Consider the following 20,124-nt stretch of genomic DNA (forward strand, 5'->3'; position numbering starts at 1 on the left):
ATGTCGAAAATTTTCTATTCTGTATATATGTTCTCAAGAAAAGGGAGTATTTTCTGTTTAAAGGATGCAGAAAACAGGACCTGCATGCGTATATGCCTAAGAAGCTTTGCTGTAGGTAGGTTCTCTCCTATGGTCCTCCTTAGCTAGCCGACTGGATTGCTTTGTGATGTCTGGGCCGATGGCCTGTGATTATTGTACTTGTAGGGATCACAAACTGCATTTTAGCAAGTAAGTGATGCAGCTGACTTACAGGGTTTGAAATTCCACTTTTTTTTTTCTTTGTTTCGTTTGATCATTTGAAACCTGTGTGTTAGAATTGTTGATGTGCAGATTTTAGCAGAGGAAAAAACCGCTGTCAAAACCAACAAACCCAGCAATTTTGATCATTATGTCAACGGCATTAATTTATTTATCCTAGAATGAAAAAATATATTGTATTATGCTGCTTCATGACATGGTAGGAAAACGGTAGGATGCTCTCCCACTTCTCAGTGTATTAACGTAAATGGGACTGTGTTCCACCAAGACTGCTATTGCAGCAGCCTTATTAAAATAGTGAGAAAAGAACCCCAGGAAAGGGCCTGGAATAGGTGAGTCGGAGTTGCAGGCAGGCCTTGAACTTGAATCTGCTGAGTCCCTTTCAGGAGCCTACCCACCAGATCAGTCCTTTCAGTGCCGTGCCACGCTGGAACTGTCTTCAGGTTTTGTCTTCACCATCTTAGGAGGTTTTTGGAAGTTTATGTTCTCTCATGCCATTTCAGAAGCATTACTGCTGAGTAAAGTATCACAGTTTTTTCTCTTCTGAAGGATCAGACTTGGTTATAATTAAATTTGATGTTGTTTGTTGCTGTTTTGTTTTGTTTTGTTTTTTTTTAATCTGCCCCCTTTACCACTGTTTCCAAAATCTTACTTCTCTCTAGCTTGCCCATCAGTGCATGAGGGAGGTACGTCGAGCTGCTCTCCAGGCCCAGAAAAACTGTAAGGAAACGCTACCACGGGCACGTCGTCTTACCAAGGAGATGCTTCTCTATTGGAAAAAGTATGAAAAGGTGGAAAAAGAACATCGCAAACGAGCTGAGAAAGAGGCTCTGGAGCAACGCAAGCTGGATGAGGAGATGAGAGAGGTACAGCAGAACCACAGATTGCTGATAACTAACCTGTTGAGGAAGCACAGAAGTGACCAGATAACTCGAGTTTCTAAATCCAAGCCATGAAATTCAGTTATTTGTTCTGTGTCAGCAATATCCCACCTATTTCTTCTGCTATCTTAAAATTCTTTATATGATTCTTCTAATGTTAGCTAGAGGTGATTTAAAAAAAAAAAAAAGGCCTTCAAGTTGCGTGCATTCTTTACAAGTGAGTGAAGGGATTAGAGAAGCAGAGTGTGTGTCAGACATACCTATCTCAGTGCAGGTAAGGGCCAGCCTTTTGTGATGGTTTGTATATCACTCTGGGTCCAGAAGGCAAGCCACCTTTTCATTCACATTGAACTGTCTTTTTTTTTTTTTCCTTCCTTCTTTTTCCCCTGCTGTAAACTGATACTGTCATTTTTATATGGGGCACAGAACTTTTTCTGTGATTGCTCTTTTGTTGGCCAAGTGACAGCTTCATGGACTCCATTATGGAGCAAGAGGGGCTGAATGTAAGAAAAAGCTTCCTTGCCAAAGCTCTGTAGTGGATTTGTGGTTGTTACCTTACATGTGCGGTGGTGAGCTAAGGTTGAGTCTTTAGAATACCTTATGTTTAGTTTTGTGCTTAAAGTATGCTTTTATTTATTGTGTTCCTCTCATTCTTGCAAATTCATAAGCATTTTGTGAAGGTTTCAGCTGACTTAGATTCATTGACATCTTCTAGCTATAGCATTTTTTAACCAGAACCTAAGAATGAACAGTTTCTGCAATGTCTTGCTCAACACTGAACAATGATAATATCTCAACTGTATTACCTCGTGATGTATTTCACATATTCTACCATAATTCTTTTTATTAATCAATAACAGAATGTTGAAGTTAGGTTGTCACAAGAGCATTTTTTTAACTGTTCAGTTCTATTACTGTATACCACTAAAATACTGTTTATTTTTGTCAGTCTTTAAAAGTTTTGTTTACACTGAAAAATTCAAACTTTCTTTCATTAGATTATGGTGTTCTTTGCCATGATTACTGCACTTAAAAGAACTTTTCATTTGCAACAATTTTATATTTTAGTACAGATGTTTGTGGTGGTGGTCAGTGTTACTGTGTCAACTAGTATACTAGCATTTTGATGTCACAGCGATGTGCGTAACATAATCCAGATAGATCAGTTGTTGATATATTGTTAGAGTAAAAAATTTCTGTTTAATGATGTTTTAAACATTAAACTTTTGTCTGTATTTTTTCCCCGTTCATCTGTTCTTTGTAAATGCTCTTCTCTTAGGCTAAGAGACAGCAACGAAAACTTAACTTCCTGATCACGCAAACTGAATTATATGCCCATTTTATGAGTCGTAAACGAGATATTGGACATGATGGAATACAGGAGGAAATCCTACGCAAACTGGAAGACAGCTCTACCCAAAGGCAGATTGATATTGGCGGAGGAGTAGTGGTCAACATCACCCAAGAAGATTATGGTAAGTGATTAATCGACAGTGCTTCCCATTCACTCTTCTGAAATATACTGTACTCCGCACATTATCGTGCAAACTTACAGTCTCAAGCACAAAATCCTTCTGTGTAAGAAGCACTGCTATAATTACTGTAGTTACTGCTGCGGAGCTCTAACATGGAGATGTTGTTTTCAGACAGTAACTATTACAAGGCCCAAGCTCTGAAGAATGCTGAGGATGCTTACCAGATTCATCAGGCCCGGGTATGTATTTTTTTGAACCATGAAGTAGTTGAGAAAGCAGAGTAATCAGTAGAGGACACAGAACTGGTATCTTTCATAGCAGTTCAGTGAAATAGGTTTGTTTAATTCCAGGTGCCAGATTTGGATTTAATTCTGTTGGCACTTCCTGTGCTAAACAGGTAGAAAACTAGGATATAAAGATTTGGACTATAGGAACAGGCTTGTTTTCTTTTAGTCTCTGGCAGAAATCCTATACCTTAATGTGAAATGTAAAGCCCTTTACCGTACAGTTTCTTGTCAAGTTGTTCATCATCTTATGCATAGTTTCATCTTCCTGTTTAGACCCGATCATTTGATGAAGATGCAAAGGAGAGTCGGGCAGCTGCTTTACGGGCTGCTAACAAGTCTGGTACTGGCTTTGGAGAGAGCTACAGTTTAGCAAATCCATCTATCCGAGCGGGAGAAGATATTCCACAGCCTACCATTTTTAATGGAAAACTGAAGGGTTATCAACTGAAAGGCATGAATTGGCTGGCCAACCTATATGAGCAGGTATCTTAGTACATCTTGGAAATTCTTAAAACTTCTAGGGTTGTTCAAGTCACTAAAATTGGTCAAAAAAATCCGTTTTACAAATAGACAGGTTATACTCAATCTGTAATGTCTGTACAAGAAAGGAAAATGTTATGTTAAATCATGAACACTGATTATGTGACTTACAACTTTCAATGGGGCATTAAGTTAAAGGTTCTTTATGTGAATTTTTATACAACTATTTATGACTTAGATTATGCACTGAGAGAGCTGCGCACTGTTTCAGGCTTGGGTCAGCTGGTAAACTGCAGGCAGGCAGCCTTGTCCTTGTGTGCGTACCCTGTCACAGGGGGATTGCAAAGTGCAGACAGGTGGAGGGAAAAAACAGACTGAGGAATGAAAGTGCAGTTGAGGTAATTGAACTCTTAGTAGAAGACGTAAGACACAATAAGGTGTTTCAGAGGTGTCACAGTGGGGCTGCTCCCCCTAAATTCAGTGGCAACTGCTCTGCTAGTCCTGTATGGATTAAAAAGTGGTGAGGTGAAGGTGTTCATTTATGGATCTTTTGCAGGGCATCAATGGAATCCTGGCAGATGAAATGGGTCTGGGTAAAACAGTACAAAGTATTGCTCTCCTTGCACATCTGGCTGAGGTAAGTCAAATACAGGAATTAAAGCTTATTCCTCGTCAGTATGCTTGGTAGAAGATGCATACTTTTCACATTAGAAATTAATTCTGGATCATAAAGCTTGAATGTCTTAAAAGGCATATTACCCTTTGCTTTAAAGCAGAGCCTTTGAAATGCATGTGAGGGGGTGTGTGTGTATATATATAAATAAAAATAGAATTTTCATTTATTCAGTCTTTTCCACTGAATTTGAAAGCCTCATGAGGCAACAAGTTGTACGCTTCATGGCTCAATGAGTTTTACAACTCAGAGACATGTAGAAATGAAGACCAAATTCTGAGCTTCATGGCAATCAACATGGATTTCCAGATTTCAGTGGTGCATTTTATTTTATTTTTTTTAAGAACCATAGTGATTCTTCTGTGCCAGGGCAGACAAACACAACAGGAAAAGCAACAGGAGCCTACTTCTTTATGCAAAAATAAATATCTATCTGAAAAAAAAAAAAAAGTCTGATTGGCATCCAGTCACTTGCCTTAAATAGGAGATACCAACCAAGTGATACCGAGAGCAGGATTAGCTGCAGTAGTGACCAAATGACAGTGATTGCATTTGTTTATGTTCTTCTCGATACCAGTTCACTGGCACTGTCAGCCACAATACTGGAAGGGTGTGCAGAGCTAAAGGCTGGTGTGCTCACCTGTATGGAGGGGATAACAGACAGGCTTTTCTCCCTGCTGCACTGCCACTTCAGATTTTTGGAAGCCTGCACAGGGCTTTTTCTGGCTCTCCCTTATGCAGGCCAGCTTGTAACTACTAATGCAGTAATGGATCAACTTTCTTCCTCGCCAGAGGGCGTTCCAATGTGATATGATGGAGCAAAGCTTTCCAGTGCCACCTCAAGTTCTTTTCCTCACCAAAGTGACGGGCTGTTAGTAATGTGAAGGTGGCAACTCCCAGAAACAAACGAGATTGTTCTGGGAATAACTTTGCAGTTATGAAATAAGTCTTAGTGAAACATTAGACCTGCTCTGTTTGATTCTGTGTCATCTGCTGTGCTGGGAGGAAGTTTTGCTACGTTGTGTATAGTTCCCTCTCTTATGTAGCCACTGTCTTTTAGTAGTTGTAAAGTTGTATCAACTGTCTCTGTATCCCTTCCCCTCAATTAATTTGTGGATGTCTTTGGTTTTTTGTTTTTGTTTTTTTTTTTTAATGTGTGTATTCCAGAGAGAGAACATCTGGGGACCTTTTTTAATAATTTCACCTGCCTCTACTCTTAACAACTGGCACCAGGAGTTTGCCAGATTTGTACCTAAGTTTAAGGTAATAAGCATGTGCAAGAAAGTTCTTCCTGTTTTCTCAAAAGCAAATTGTTTTGTTCTCCTGAGTTCTTCACCGCATCTGGGTGCCTGATTACCTTGGAATTTGAAACTGTAATGGGCTTGATCATGATTTATATTCTTTTCCCCATCATCCTGTTTTTTCTGGAGCATTCAGTTATCTAGGGCTTAATGTTCGTTCTTGAACCACATGGTTTTAATTTTGCATCAACTTAAAGACACCTCGGTGAGGAATTGAAGCAGAGCAGGGAGTGGATGTTCAGTTCTAATGTGTGGGACTGACAGCAGATGCAAGAATAATATTTCAGTATTTTGTATATGTATATGTAAATGTATAAATACAGTACAATATACTGTATTTAGGGTTAGAGCAGTATTTTCAGACATTCATATCAATTTGAGTAAGATAAAGGTCATTTAACAAAACTGAACTCTAAACAGGCTAGAGGGAGACAGAATGCAGTTGTTACTACAGAAAAAAAGAAGAACCATAGGCATACAACCTATGAGGAGGGAAGTGAGTCACAAATAGATAAGAACACAAAAGATTAAAATAAATGAAGTTCTTCAGGTATGTTGTGACCATGAAAACATAGTAAGATAGAAAGCAAGGAACAATTTGTTACTGAAAAACAAGCTGATTGCCTATTCCCCAGTGGAAAACAGGGAGTGTTGCAAAGAAAGATTTGAAAAGAACGTATGCTGCTGGAACAGTGGTGAAATTTTAGGATTAAAGATAGACAAAAGTGTCAGAAGCTTGCAGTTACATCTGCAAAGAATAATGGATTAAATATTTGAGGAGTTAATGTAGTAATCTTTGACATGAAGAGGTCTAGATAATTTTTTTTAGCATCTGATTTTCTTCTTTACAGAGAACAGTAAAAGACACTTAGTTATAAGTAACCAGTATACCAGTAACATCCAGTCTAATTGTTTGAATTTCTTGGCTACTTAATAAGGTGGAGGAAAAGACTTAAAATATTGATATAAGTAATATTTGATTTCTTGATCTGGGGTAGGCAGTATTAAAAGGCTTACCTTTTAGCAAATAGCTTGTTCGCAGATCCCTGATGAGACCATGTGTTGGTTACGGTGGTATATAGTTTGAGGTATTTGTAAGAAGAGAAGCGCTGGAATGTGGTTCAGTACTGGATGATTTGTGTGACTTATATTTTGAGATAAATTGGGATTACTGAGACTTTAAAACTGATGAAAAAATTATAAATGCTTAAGTTAGTGAGGAGTTACTTTAAAAGAAAACCCTAAAAATAATGCACTTATATATTTGCATAGCCCAAAATAATAGGGATCCTGATTAAAAACCTTGGAGTAGAAAACATTAGAGCAGTTGGCCATTCTACCTACTTACTTTCTCATTTCCTTGAATCAGTTTGTTGCATAGAATAGGTGAGCAATTGTTCATGTTTTCTCCTTGTGAATTAAATACAGAAAACATTGCAAAAACACAGTGCAAAAATGCACTTTCTTGGTAGTCTAGTTTTTTACTAACATCCTTTTTTCAGAACAGTTGGAGTAATATTCAGCTATGGGCACTTTGAAATTCAGAGCTTGTCAGCTGCAGGGTGGAGATGTCCGAGCCCTTTCACAACCTTCCGCCAGCCAGACGGGAGATGGCAGTGCGCCATCATTAACCAGCAACTCTGGTCTCCGCGCATGCAAAGATCTCAGTAACAGGACCCATGAAATTCTGAGCTATAAATGGATTAACAGATTTCTCTGGCAGTAGTGCTTACTTTTTAAAGTTCTTAGGTTAACTATATCCAGACCAGATGTTTTAACTCATCTCAGATTTCTGGGTACAGTTCTGAAATACAAAACCAAGGAGACAATGGGAATATTAAACAGGAGAATGAGCCCACTAGTCCTCTAGGGTTAACTGTAGCAGTAGAGGGCAGGCCTCTTTCTGCCAAAAGCAAAGTATCATTTTTTATTTTTAGAAGAACCTGTCTAGAAGGTGTAACGCGCTACTGGGCATTTTGAGATCCTCAGCATAGTTTGGTCTGGTCTTCGTAGAAGTCATAAGTTGCTTGATACCTTTGCCTGGAATGCTCTGTTTCTAAGCATTTTTAAATGCTTTCTGATTTTTCTCTGAGTTAAGAAAGGTAATTTCCGTTTTTGTTGTTTTGGAGAAGGAGGTCTGTCTCCCCTTTTGTAGAATACGTAGTATAAAATTCTAAAGCTGGTGTATCTTTATTTGAAAATAATGTATTTCTACTTTTGTACTGTTACAGGTGCTACCTTACTGGGGAAATCCCCATGACAGAAAGGTGATCAGGAAGTTCTGGAGTCAGGTAATACTGGCATGCCCGTGTGCTTAGACAGTCTTTGTTGTCTATGCAGAGCAAACCAGAAACTGCTGCTACATGCCACCAAGCTAAATGATGTGTGGATGCAGAGTTCTGTGTCTTCATCCATGTAGTAGCATTTTCATTAGCATAATGAGGTAGAAGCCTTCTCTTGTGCTGGAGAGACAATACAGGACAGGGCAGTTCAGGGCAGTATGGAGTTCAGCTGAAGAAACTAGAGCTCTGTAAATAAAGCAGGAAGTTTCAGTGTCGTCAAGGACTGTTAATTGTATTTGAGTAACCTAACTCAGGATGCCCAAACCTAGCATCCCTGCAGGCCTGTCAGGTTGCTCCTGATTTAAAAACAGCATTTTGTAGGGTTCAATGCCTCGGTGTTGTCTGGCACATTAAGAAGCATCTGAAATTGTTCAGGGACTAATGGGCTGAAGTCCAGATCCACCAGTTGACTAACCATGCTGTAATTGATTTAAAAAGTCAGCTGAGGAAAAATGCAGTAATAATGAGAAAAGATTATGAAATGGAAGTCTGAAATTACAGTATACACAGGTGAACTCTTCACAACGTATTTACATTATGTGGACATTTGTTTCTTTGTTTTGTGGTTATAGAAGACGCTGTATACTCAGGATGCTCCTTTCCACGTGGTGATTACCAGTTACCAGCTAGTAGTACAGGATGTCAAGTATTTCCAGCGAGTGAAGTGGCAGTATATGGTTCTGGATGAAGCGCAAGCGCTCAAGAGCAGCTCCAGGTAATACATTAACTGGAAACGTAAATCTTCCCTCTGTATCAGCTTCTTGAAGGAATATTGAGAAAACATCAAGATTACAAAAATGGATAGCAGTTAAAATTGATATGCAGAAGACCCTTTAAGTGCCTAACCTAGTTAAGCATCTGTATAACACTCTGACGCTGGATTGATCTACTAGCTTTTTACATTTAAATTTTCCTTCTCCAAGCGTGTAAAATGTAAGTAAAAAGTAATTGTGGAGCAGAAACACAGGTGGAGTACAGGGCAGTCAAACAAAACAGTGTGGAATGCTCTTCACCTTCTTTCCTGACTGCTCACAGAATTCTGCCTAGTGAACAGTCTGTAGTCTTCACCATATATTGCTTATATTGGCTCCATTAAGTGCATTATTTTGATTCCTCCTTCAGTGGCACTGTGCAGAACCCTGTGAATACTGCTGGCTGCAGCAAAGCCCACTTTTTGTCATAAGACTCTGTGCCAGAAGGTTTTCTGTTTGTTTTCAAGTAATGGATTCATCCGTCTTTACTTCTGTAATTGCTTTCCCATAACCTTTGTCCGGGTTGCCACTGTACTCGGTCAGCTGAAGACTGCTTTAGATGCAGACTCATTCCGACCCAGGTCTGTCTCTTCTGCGTTCTTTGGAAACTGCCCCTCTAAGAAGACTGTGCTGTGTACCTCAGCACTCTGCCACGGCAGCACACACACCTGGTGGTGTAAAGGCTGAAAAGCAGGTGACATTCTGATTCATAACCACTGTTTCTTTTGGGAACTTAATTGTTCTGATTATGAGATGTTATTAGTGTCCGTGCATTTGTATTAAAAATGAGTTAAAAGATACTTAGAAAAATAAATTATGCACATTTCTTTGTACTTTGTGAAAGGCTGTGGAGTGGCTGTGATAGTTTTACCCGGTGACCTCCAAAAATCATTTGTGAAGGTCACTGGAAGCAATTGTCTTAAGATATTGTGGTTTAACTCCAGCCAGCGACTTTGTCTTATATCCTTCTTCAAAAAGCAGTTTTAATGTTGTTTTTTTCTTTATTTTATTCATCAGTGTTCGTTGGAAGATTCTGCTACAGTTCCAGTGTCGGAACAGATTGTTGTTGACTGGGACCCCAATCCAGAACACAATGGCTGAGGTATCTGGGAGCTCTTAAAAATGGACTTTTCTTTATAACAAGGATATATACCGAATATATACGAACAGTTGAGAAACCTATTGTATTTGTGTGTTTGTGGGATCATAATTGTAGCAAAACACTGGCAAACAGATTTGGGATAAGCTCTGGGAGGGGAAAATTTGGAAATGTGCCACACGTCCAAATAAAGATAAAACTGAAGGTACCGGATGCTTAGTAATGCCTAGATTACAGGATGAAATCCGCTTCTTGTGGCTTTTCCTTCTGTTGGCCAAAATTGTTGTGTTGTGTTTCTCACTGCCTTCTGATGGTGTCTGTCATGTTGGTATATTTGGCATTTGTTGAGGGGGAGTGGGGGAAGAGGATGCAGCTGTGTTTTTGTTTAATTTTGCTGTGTCTTGTGATCTAGTAAAGTGATTTTGCTTACGAAGAGCTGCAAGGGTATGGGATCCCCAATTACCTTGTCCATAGTAGGGTGACTTCTGCTGATCTGCTCTTTTCTCCTCCTTTTAGCTTTGGGCCCTGCTGCATTTCATCATGCCAACACTGTTTGATTCCCATGAAGAGTTCAATGAGTGGTTTTCCAAGGACATAGAGAGCCACGCAGAAAACAAATCTGCCATTGATGAGAGTGAGTGCAGTGTGTAACTACAGTAGTTTTTATATTAAAAAATCTGTTACCCTGTTTCTCTTTTTTTTGGGATGTGTGTGAGAAATGCCACCTAAAGCAGAGGGTGCATAATGGGATTGGAACCTTATGGATTGTTCATGTAAAAATATGTGTTTCTGACTGTAATGAATAGAAAAACTTGTAGTAAAAACGTTGATTTTCTACTTGTCTGAAGTCCTCCTTCCCAAACACAGGAATATTTTAAATATTTGTAAGTTTCTACAGAGCACATCATCTTGAAGATCTCCTGAGTGTGTTACAGGCTGTAGACATAAAAATGATGACACAAAGTGCTAAACACCTTTTGAACTCCAGAAGGAAAGCTTAAAATTTCTTCTAAAAAAATATCTTCATGGTAGATTTTAGGGATAGTTATGGAGAAAAATCTAGCTAGGTAAAATGGCTGATTTGTAACCACAGTAGAACACCACACAGTTGGAACACGGTCACAAAAGTAAAGGCCTTAAGAGCTCAAATACCCAGAACTTAATTTTTTACAGGTTATCATGAAGAATGCAGTTGTCCTGCTCTTGTAATGCTATAATTCGGGGGGGGCAAGACCTCAAACTGTTATGATGTCTTAGTGAATTAGCAGTGTCTCATCTGAAACTTTCTTCTTCACTAATAATGAGTGATAAATTAAAGCCTGTACTGTTCAGCCCAGGGGAGTATAGAACACATAAAATGCCTTAGAAGTTCATTCTTCAAAGCAGATCTTTAGATTCGTAATTAAACGGTGTAGCATTGCACTCGTTTAAAAAAAGAAAAATGAACGGAGAAATATCAACTTTGTGCTGCAAGAGCTGTGGTGAGGGGAAATGGCTGAGCAGTAAGAGACTTAATTTGTAGAAGACACCTTATAGTTTCTTCTTTGGTGAAATAATTGTTCCTTCTTCCCCATTTCCTGTGTTTCAGACCAGCTATCCCGCTTGCACATGATCCTGAAGCCTTTCATGTTGAGAAGAATCAAGAAGGATGTGGAAAATGAGCTGTCAGATAAGGTGAGAAAAAGTGTTTATCTGGAATGAGTATTTCAACTTTTATTGTCAGAGCTCTGTCCTCTAATCTGGTTTTTGCAAACTCATTTGTCAGTCTGCATACCTGACATTTGATTGTAAACCTTTCACGGACCTTCAATTTCTGGCACCATATCCCAGCAATCTCATTAGATGTGAATGTAACTGAAGAACCCCTAATTAATAAACTTGCCTAAGGAAAACATTTTCTTAACAGTTACAAATAAAAAATCTTTCAGCCTGATTAAGCTGACAGAAATATCGCTAATTGAAGTGAAGGAGATCGATACAGCAATGATTGTGTGATAAACATCTCCAGTTGCCTTGGTGAGGGATTTGGCATGGATTTGAGATTCGTCTTGCTTGCTTGTACAGAGCAAGGAACGCATAGCGGCAGCATCATACCCTTCTCTCTTGTTAGTCTTGTCTCTTGATTTCATGTGGATGTTAGCAATACTGGATGATCTTGTCAGCATGTCCCCAGGTTTTGAGACCACTGGCTAAGAGATATTTATTTCATTCTGATGTGCTTATTAATTTCAGAACTGGAACTTCCCCACAGACACTGTTGTGTGATGTACCTCTCCTTATCATGGGCTCCTGACACCTGTTTAAAATGGCTCTGAATGGGTAGATAAGATTTTACCAGTAGGGTAGTAGAATTAAGGTCAGATTTTAAGCTGATCAGCTGCAGATGGGATGTTTTCAGAGCTTCTTAAGAATCTGTTTACTTAGTTGTGCTTATGTACTTTTAAAGGTCTGTGTCCTATAGCATTACCTAAGCCTTCCAAAACACACCTATTTGTTAAGGTCCTTCCCGGATTGGATCCTGAAATACAGACAGGAATGCAACTGCTTTTTTTTTTGTTGTTGTTTTGGTGTTTGGGGTTTTTTTTGTGAGAAAGTTAAGTTTTCCTTAAGATACATTTCTCTGCTTTGTGTATACTGGTGTGGTCATCCTCCGTTTCAGAGATAGAAAAGGCTAAATCTTCCTTGCTGTTTTGCAGATTGAAATTCTAATGTACTGCCAGCAGACAAGTCGACAGAAGCTGTTGTACCAAGCTCTGAAAAACAAAATCTCCATTGATGACCTCCTGCAGTCCTCAATGGGCACTACTCAGCAAGCACAGACCACCACTAGTAGTCTCATGAATCTAGTCATGCAGTTCAGGAAGGTAAGGCTATTTTAAATAATATTTTTTTCAAAGTGTATTCATTCATTAGCACAGAACTAAAATACAGCTTGTAGAAAGCACCATATAAAAAAATTTCTGACACAGGCAAGCAAAGTTGCATGCAGTCCTGTTGTGTTTCTGATGCAATGATGTTGGGATAGAGGAGCTTTAGCCAAGTGGTGCATGGATCTGCTAACTGGTTTGGTTCCAGATTGGTTATTGAAGGAAATCATTCACTTGGGAAGAAAAGGCAACAGCGGTTATGTGAATAGGAAAACATCTGATGCTGTATTCCAATTTGAGTAGATATACTAAAATAGCTTTGCACTACTAATAAATACTGAAGTTTCAGTGATCAATAGTTGTAGTTAATTTGAGGGATAAGTGCTGCGTCGGACTAGATTAATTCTTCCCGGTGTTTGACATGCTCTCTTTCTTATAGGTGTGCAATCACCCAGAGCTGTTTGAGCGACAAGAAACTTGGTCTCCATTTCACATCTCCCTAAAGCCATACCGGATTTCAAAGTTCATCTACTGTCATGGACAGATCAGGGTCTTTAACCACTCACGGGACAGGCAAGTCCATTTCCTCTCCGGCTTAACATACTTAATATTATTGCTAGACTTACTTTACCTTTGTAAGTGCTAATTAACTCCCTTACTTGATGTACTTACATGACATTGGCCAAGTGATGCATTCCTACTTTACTTTTGTTCATTCGGCTGTTAAGCATCTGATATCTGATGCTCTTTCTTGGTGGAATCCTGATCATCAAATATCCGTGTGAATAAGAAAGTCAGGAAAAAGAATTTAGAGTTGTTGCTGATGATGTGTAATAAATTATGCTTTAAAAGAATTCTTACCAAAAAAAAAAGGCCAAAAAACCAAAAACCTCTGGTTTCCCTTCAGTGAGTTTTCATGCTTAAGGAAGCTATCGGTATCTGTCTGTTGTGACATGGTGTATTGGTGCCTTGACAGCTTGTAATGCTTACCTTGGATGAACAGAAGCTGCTTGAGTGCAGTTTGCTGTTTTCACTGACTGTGGAAATTCTTGATCAGTTTTGTCTGCATTCAGTTATGAGAAATGCTCGTGGCAGAGATGAGGAAGCCACGTTTGAAGATGAGACTAATTGTTGTACAGTGTAAAATGCACCAGAGTGATGGCATGGCTCGGTGTCAAATTAACAGTAGTGCACATGGACTGGTGATGCTTTTCTCTTACTGCCATGCAATTCCAGATATTCAGAGTGCTGAAATATTTGCAGTGAAGCATGGAAATTACTCTGCATCTTCTGCTGATTGTGTGATTGAACATTGTATGTGTTAACACCTTCTCAGTGATACTGTTTGGTTCTATTGCTTTCATTTTCAGGTGGTTACGGGTTTTACTTTCGCCATTTGCACCAGACCACATCCAGCAGTCTCTCTTCCATAGGAAGGGTAGGTTTACAGTTCTGTGTGGCAGGTTGGGTTGCACGCTTGCATGTAATGTTGTAATAAGTCTTATTCAGGGGAAGGACTGAGAGGCCAGATCAATTGGTCCTCTGAGATAATCTGATTGGAACTTGTCAGAATTTTGTTAGCATTTGTACTTCTACATATATTTCATTTGCTCAGTGAGGAAAGGATGGAAGCAGCTGGAAGAAAAATAAACTATGACAACTTGTTAGTTACCACTTAATGCTACTGCAGTCTCTAGTTCCATTCCTTCTGTCTTGTTTTAACTTGCTTCAAGGGATTAATGCTGCCTTTTTAGTCTAATGTCAATTTTTCACGGATTCAATTCAGAGAAATCTTGGATTTGTGTCAGTACATTCTGTATTATATGTTGAACTGCCAACTTGTCTTTCAAGTAAGAAGTGGATGAGATGCAAGTGACCCAACATCTAATCTATGAGCAAAAAACCCACAAAAGCTGCTTATATTGACAAATAAAATTTATTATAGATCTGCCCCCCCCCCCCCCCCAAAAAAAAAAAAAGTGCTAATTGGATTGCTAAGCCGGTGGGATGGGAAAAAGTTCGGGAGAAAAAGCAAGACAGGTACTGGCTGTGTTACTGTGCTGAAATCTGCTAGCACGGACGCATTCAGCTGTCCAAACCCCTTTTCAAGTGGGGACAACCAGGTGCAGCTACTGTAGTCTGCACTTGTCTGTAACTCTAACTTCCCTGTGTCTTGCTGATTATTCTGGTTTCTGTTTGTTTTGGCATTCGTTATTGGCTTTTTCTTGGGGACCTTTTTTGGTGTGCTGTTGAAGGAAAATAATTTTGAGAATACAATTTTTGTGTAGAAGTTAAAAAATAAAGAGATATGAATGGTACTGGGGATATGCGGTGCGCATGGGTGGGCCTGAAAGGCCTTCTTCATTAACAGAGGAACATACCTCTCCCGCTCCCCATGCTTCAGCGCAGTGTATCCATCATCCTCACTGTATATGTTGCATCCTTATCCCCATGCTTGCATTCCCCCACCCCCTTTCAACGCATTTGGCTAGCTGGGTGAGCAGCAGCGTGTTTGGGTCAGCCATCTGGCCGGTAGGGGTGGGGAGTCGCGAGCATGCATGCTGCCTGTTGATTCTTAGTAAGTGAAATCGATGTCCTTACTGGTTGTGTGGTGTCTGGCCTAGGACGTGTTTCTCAATAAGTGCCCTTCTTTTGCCAAGACTGGAAAAGAAACTGGAACTTGGAGTCAGGCAACAGTGATTCAGACTAAATTTTCAGTATTTCTACAAGATCTAGGTTAAATTAGGATCTCCTCTTTTTTCACCTAGATTTGCCATATGTCAGAGGATGTGTCTCCAATTAATAAAGTTCATTGTTTTCAGCTGTGTCTGTGAAATGTGTTGGCTTAACTTCAGTATTTTCTGTGACATAGGCATCAATGAAGAAAGCTGTTTTTCTTTTCTCCGGTTTATTGATGTCTCTCCAGCGGAAATGGCAAACCTCATGAATCAGGGACATTTAGCCAGGTGAGGACAACTTTGGGTTTTTTTCACTTTTTAGCAATTGTAGGAGACATACAGGTGATGTTAGGAGCATCTCTCCATAAACCTGCATTTTCCATGCCTCCTAATACTTCTATTTGTCTGTCATTATCTAATATTATAGCAGCTTCTAGAGTATTCCTCCAGCTATAGGGCATTTGTGCAAGGCAATTTTTATGCCTCTCAAAAGGAGAAGCCCTCTGTAACAAAGATTTAGCATAGTAAATAAAGAAGATGGTCAAAGGGCAACAGAAGAGTTTGCTTAGGATGACGCTGTAGGTTGCTGGCGTTATCAAGCGCAAAATCCAGACTTTGCAGTGAAGTGGCCTTCCAGTGCTTACCAATTGCACTTGGGCATGTTTAAACACACGCAGAATAAACTTGTGTTGTGGTAGTTGTTCTTCGGCTCCAAGCCATACTTTCTGCTTCCACATGTCCTACTTCTTAATACGAAATGGAATTTCAAGGCGTAGACTTGGGATTAAGGATTTTTAGCATTGTGACCTGTATTATCTTGGAAAGGGAGATGATCTGTTTAAGTTCTAGTGTACTCTGCAGTGGACAGTACTCTGACTGAAGTTAGATAGTCACTATAAGACATCTGCAATTAAAAGCAAGTCTTTATTAGCAAGAATAAAGGTGTTTTGCTTAGGGCTTTGTAAGTGTAATATTCTTCTATTGTTGTGGTTATTTTGGACTTCTGTTTCTTGTCTGTGTTCCAGTAACATCAGACAGATTTCTCTTGATCTGTCTGATCTTTATGATAAATTCTGCATTCATTATACAGTTTGTTACGAATAATTTATATATGGAGCAATTTACAGAGAAGTCAGAATGCGATTTTAAGTAGTAGCGGCTAATTCAGGGTTGACCCTTTTAAACGAAGTGCTTCAAACTGTATTCTAATTTAATCACTTAGATTCAGTTAAGCCACCTTAGAAAAAATCAAAATAAGCATAATATAATTGGAAGATGTCCAGCAATACTGATTTCCTTTGTCAGGAGACTGTAAGGCTGAAACTCTGAGAAAAACCCTGTTTGTTTCAAATAGTTATGTTGTAAATATATTCAAGCCTTTCTTTCACAAAGCAGTGAACTAAATGTGTCTACTGTGTTCTCTTTCAGATGGTTAGCGCTCTTCCTGTCTCTGAAAGCATCCTACAGGCTCCATCACATGCGCTTCTGGATGGAGGCTGAAGGGGAGAAACAGCAGGGGTCACGTTTTCTGAGGAACAGGGATTTCTTGCTTGATGTAAATTTCCCGCTGTCTTTCCCTAACTTGCACAGCTGCACTTTGCTGCAGGTAAGCAAAATTTCTGTGATGTGAAGACAGTTGCAAATCCTCGTGAGTCAGAAACTATGAAAGCATTTCTATCCTTATAAAACAGAAGGGGAAAAGCTTCTATTAGGATCACTATTATCTGCTTTATTGGATATAGGTAATAAAGCTCAAGAGTGCTGAACAGAAAACTAGTTTAGCTACTGTCTTCCATACATTTCAAAACTTGCTATAAAAAGTACATGAGTTGAATTAGAAGCCTTACAAATATTGCCAGGACAACAGAACTAGATACTGGAGGAGCAGAACTGGATTGATGATTTGTCAGGGATGGATTCTACATGTAAGCTTAAGAGTTTAGTAGTGTTTTTCTAGATGCAAGGTGCTTGTCTTCTGACTGTCTCTAACACTCTTCTCAAATTCAGTACATCGCTGCAGCAGCTGGGGAAAGCAGAGACTTCAGCCTAGCAGTATTTCAGAGTTGGTGGACAAGCATTGTTAATGGTGTCTTTCTACTCTGAAATTTGCTTCTGCCGCTGTCTGGTAGACTCCAGATGTGTTCACCTTACTGTGTAATGCAAGGTCATTTTCTCTATAATCTTTTGCCTGGGATGTGTGTGAAGGTTTTGTCTTTTTATGACTAAATTGCTGTTGATTTCCTGAGTTAGATTACAGCTCCATTGATTCGTTTCACTGGGAAGTAAGTTCACAAAAGTGCTAGATAGAGTCAGGAAAGCATCTAGGGCAGTTAGCAGATATGCAGTTAAAAAATCTTTTCTGAAACAGTGAGATCGTGCCAACTTTCTCTAGGGAATATTGCTTCTGCTCTTGAGTCTGGAAGGGGAAAGGAGATAGCCAGAATTCAACTGAATAGCGTGTAGAGGAAGTTGAAATTGAAGACGCATAAGCAGTAGGAAACCAACCTTGGACTTGGTGTCATGTTTTGCAGCGTTAACAGCAAAGCCAACAAAACGAGTCCTCCTAGTTATCAAACAAAGAGCAAGCCAACTGAGTGCATATGCCAGTTAACTCTGGCTGTGCTGGTGTTTAAATATTCCATGGTCCCATGCCTGGCTTGATAAAATGTCTGTTACATGGATTTGCTTTCAGTTACTTTTTTTGAGATTACATTCAGCTGTTTGATTAGTGACGGTGCAATGCTTGTCTCTGAAATTACACTGTAGCTCTGTCCTCTCACTAGTATAGTTAAAGAAAACTTGTGTGGTGACCTAAATGTTGCAGCCTAACAGTAAAGGATAGAAGGTGGTGTCAGAAGTTGAATGGTGCCTTCCGTAAGTGCACACATTTTTACGAAGACAATCTAGGTCCTTACATAGCCTTTGGGTTAGTGCATGTAAATATTAAAAGGAAAGTAATTAACTTTTCTTGAAGAACAGAAGGTGAGTTAACATTATAGATACTAAATACAAGATGTGGGATATGCACATGTAGATTTTAATATTAACATTGAAACGTGGAGCATTTGGATAGGCTACAGACCCACCTGTACCACAGCCTGGCAAGACTTAAATGTGTAACTGAGTTTCTCCAAATAATTTCTGTTCTTTGAGGAAGTCATTACTTGTGTCTCAGGGGTGCTGGTGCTGTGACTGCATAGCTAGTGACTGGTGTAGCTGTAAAAGTGCCTTTTACACAGAAAACAGCCAGCTGAGGAGCAGAGTTCATCAGTGTGTGCAATACAGTGCGTTTGTGATAACCCCAGTAAATCTAAAGGAAGTTCAGCCCTACAGTTATGACAGGCTCTTTAGAACTGTTTTCTAACCTGCATGTCAGACAAAATACCACTTGAATGACTTTAAAATAAGCTGTTTGCAGGATTTTGTTTGCACAGCTTCCCTGTCTAGAATGCCTTTTAAAAAAGGTGCAAAACCGAAGGGGAAGTAGAAAAACAAACTGCCCTTTACGTGCCTGTCTTTTAGCTGCATGGGTCATTGTGAGTGAAAATGAACTAACTTTTTTATCCTCGCCCAAATTTGAGAAACTTTTTCAATGTAAAATTCCCTGAGGCTTCCCCCAGGGCTTCATAAGATAGTGACACGTAGGGAGCGAGGAGGGGGAGAAACAGAGGAAAAAGGAAATGGTATAAATCTGGCTTTTCTTAACTGCTTAGATCAGCATTTCCGATAGAAGAGACAAACTATGAAAGTAAGTCAGTAGACAAAAAACCACATTTATTTTTAATGGATCTTTCTGAAATTGAGGTAACTTCTGTCTAAAGATGGTGTGAGTTTCTTCATGTGAACACAGAAATCCCTTGCAGTGCAAGGTCTCTTCATTCCCCTTACTCAGCACCTCCACAACGTATTAATTTGTATACATTGATTTAAATTAATATAAAATCAGATCTGTTGAGAATGAACCCTTCTCTTCTTTGCTTTCCTAATTTTCGTTCTTCTAAAAAAAATCAGGTGTGTTAATGAGCTTTAGATGCTGGTGGCAATCACCCATGTTTATATGCAGCTCTGTTCGCAATATAGGGAAGCCTCTTTCAACACTTTGGATTGTGTGGTTGTAGTAAATATGTACCTTCTTATTTTTTAACAGTCCCCCTCTTCAGTTACTGGCTTTGCTGTACTAAGGTATATGGATCCATTTCAGAGCTGTGGCTGTGTTCAGTTCTGTAACTTTACCTGCTCTTTTCCATGTGTGTGGCTGACAGGAAGCAGGTTTCCGCTGTCCCCGTTATATCTGGTGTCTGCTCTGTTCATCAATACTTAATGGCTGCGTATGTCAGGGAATTCAGAGAGGGATGTTTGTGACCTGCTTGTAATTTGTACACAGGAAGCATGGCCATGAAAACCAGATTAATGCCCGTGTACGAGACCTGTAGCTAATACTGTGTGTAACAAAAATAATATTTTTCTCTTATTTTGGATATCTTCTTGGAAGGCTTCCTTTGTGTTTCTTCCTGGGTTTTAACTGGGCCATCTTTGATGGCTCTTGGATATTGCTTTCCAAAAGAGAATTAAATAACAATCTTGCATAGGTTTGGAATTACAGTTTATTAGCTTCCTCTCTATCCATTTCTTGCATTCTCATTTTCCAGGAAATAAAGCTACCAAACCCTCTGATGGCCGTGGCCGCAGCCAGCGAGTGCCTGCTGTCGTAAGGCACGCTGGAAAGCCTGGCGACTGCGTGCGGGGCCGACTGCTCTCCGTAACACCAGCCGCAGCGCCTGCGTGGGCCGGGGCGGGCAGGAGAGGGGCTCCGAGCTCAGGCTGAGCCCTGGGTCAGTTTGGCCTCCTGCTCTGGCTGGGAGGGAGGTCGCTCTGGCTCCTGCTGTCCCTCCTTTGCTCCCAGCGCTGCGTCCTGCCTCTGCTGCTGCCGCCTTGCACGGTCACTGCCGGCTGAGCCAGCTGCACAGAACTTTCCATTTTGATGGCCGTTGACTTTGCCCTTTGGTTCAATAGGCTTCTGGAGGGGAGGGA

At 39.8% G+C, this 20,124-nt stretch overlaps 1 protein-coding gene across 4 annotated transcripts in view; it reads left to right on the top strand.

The window, feature by feature from the left end:
* INO80 (INO80 complex ATPase subunit) overlaps nt 1–20,124 on the top strand; it is a 67,316-nt gene that overhangs the window by 16,527 nt on the left and 30,665 nt on the right. For all 4 annotated transcript variants that reach the window (XM_055813414.1, XM_027778505.2, XM_027778506.2 and 1 more), the window contains exons 9-24: nt 921–1,124; nt 2,419–2,614; nt 2,786–2,853; nt 3,175–3,384; nt 3,938–4,018; nt 5,222–5,317; nt 7,587–7,646; nt 8,270–8,412; nt 9,467–9,551; nt 10,065–10,182; nt 11,137–11,222; nt 12,245–12,412; nt 12,855–12,988; nt 13,786–13,853; nt 15,288–15,381; nt 16,522–16,699. In XM_055813414.1, coding sequence (XP_055669389.1) covers nt 921–1,124; nt 2,419–2,614; nt 2,786–2,853; nt 3,175–3,384; nt 3,938–4,018; nt 5,222–5,317; nt 7,587–7,646; nt 8,270–8,412; nt 9,467–9,551; nt 10,065–10,182; nt 11,137–11,222; nt 12,245–12,412; nt 12,855–12,988; nt 13,786–13,853; nt 15,288–15,381; nt 16,522–16,699 — 1,989 coding nt within the window. The remainder of the gene's footprint in view (nt 1–920; nt 1,125–2,418; nt 2,615–2,785; nt 2,854–3,174; nt 3,385–3,937; nt 4,019–5,221; nt 5,318–7,586; nt 7,647–8,269; nt 8,413–9,466; nt 9,552–10,064; nt 10,183–11,136; nt 11,223–12,244; nt 12,413–12,854; nt 12,989–13,785; nt 13,854–15,287; nt 15,382–16,521; nt 16,700–20,124) is intronic.

This window comes from Falco peregrinus, chromosome 1 (genome assembly GCF_023634155.1).
Source record: "Falco peregrinus isolate bFalPer1 chromosome 1, bFalPer1.pri, whole genome shotgun sequence".
Taxonomy (NCBI): domain Eukaryota; kingdom Metazoa; phylum Chordata; class Aves; order Falconiformes; family Falconidae; genus Falco; species Falco peregrinus.